The sequence below is a fragment of the Sipha flava genome, unplaced genomic scaffold, assembly GCF_003268045.1.
Source record: "Sipha flava isolate LNK unplaced genomic scaffold, YSA_version1 34935_pilon_pilon, whole genome shotgun sequence".
Lineage (NCBI taxonomy): Eukaryota > Metazoa > Arthropoda > Insecta > Hemiptera > Aphididae > Sipha > Sipha flava.
The window spans coordinates 1-1,276 of NW_020273043.1; the positions used below are offsets into that span (position 1 = coordinate 1).

Below are 1,276 nucleotides of genomic sequence, written 5' to 3' on the forward strand. Positions count from 1 at the left end.
ATTTTCTTAACGTCAGCGTTGAAACCGTAAGAGTCAGCGGTGTATTCGACGATACGGGTGGAACCGTCGGCTTCGACGAGGCTGTAGGATCCCTTTACGTTGCCGTATCCGTCACTGGATTCTTGTTGGCTGTGGATGTCGTAGGTGTGTGGGTCGTTTACGGCATACTCGAAGCTGTACGGGGCTGGAGCGTAAGCGGGTTCCGGAGCGTAAGCCTTTGGTGCGGCGTAAGCGGGTGCGGCGTATCCTTGAGACGGGTAAGCCGGGGCGGCGTATTGAGCGAGTGTAGTGGCCACGCAGGCGGCGAAAATGATCATCTGAAAAACGGAAAGAAAAAGTTATATAGGTTAAAAATAAAAACGGTGTTAAATTAGGTTGTTCTAATTATTTTTTTTTTTTTTTATTCTGTAAAAATCGATCGATCGTCAAAATTTTGTAAACGTATCAAGCGGAGGCTGTAAATACCTTGGCGGCCATTTTATTTGTATGTTTTGAAAATCTTGGTCGTTCTGGATAGTTCAATCGACTGTAACTGATAGCTCTTCGCTCATGATATTCGGTATTTATGCTGACGGATTATTGTGATTCCGTCCCTTCTCTATTTGTCAAAATATCGATCGTCGAAATGTAACGTTTAAAAAACCAGTCTTTCACAATCCATAATTATATATTTAAGTAGGTTCTACACTAATTTGGTTACCGCCCTTTTGCTAAAGGATATGAATAACCAATAAAATATTCAGCTATGAAATTAACGCATTAATTTTCATGATCATAAATGATGTCACCTTACGATATTTTTGTTTGATTTTGTTGTAAATATAAATTTAAGTATGAAACTTTTGGATGGGTTGAATTTTATACGTTTTCATGAAATTTTGTATTGAAGGATTTATCGATCAAAATTTGTCAATTTGACTGATTTCGTAACCTTCAGATTTACCTTATATAAAATATTATGCATATTATGCACTATTATTTAATAAATCTTTATCGTTTGACTTGATTTAATTTTTACAATATTCAAGTATTTGCACCTTTTATCTAAGGTTTAATTAAAAATAGAAAGAATTATGATATTGTCCTTGGATTCAGTGGAAAAGTACCAATGAGAAAAAGAAATATTGTCTATCCAGTTTTTGACTGCATGTATATTGTATAATTTGGTATTTTACATTTAAAATTTCATAATTCTATTATTTAATAATGCTTATCATTACTCTATTCAGCATTGAAGTATAAATATATATTAATCGTACAATAAACACACACATGT

The 1,276-nt window shown here is 34.5% G+C and overlaps 1 protein-coding gene across 1 annotated transcript; it reads right to left on the reverse strand.

The window, feature by feature from the left end:
• Positions 1 to 5: 5 nt before the first annotated feature.
• On the reverse strand, positions 6 to 576 carry LOC112687359 (cuticle protein 19-like; the record flags this gene model as incomplete). The annotated part of the gene is made up of 2 exons (XM_025560008.1): positions 466 to 576; positions 6 to 317 (listed from the first exon to the last, which is right to left on the reverse strand). Coding segments are annotated over exons 1-2 (324 nt in total), but the record flags the coding sequence as incomplete, so codon positions are not given.
• Positions 577 to 1,276: the final 700 nt, after the last annotated feature.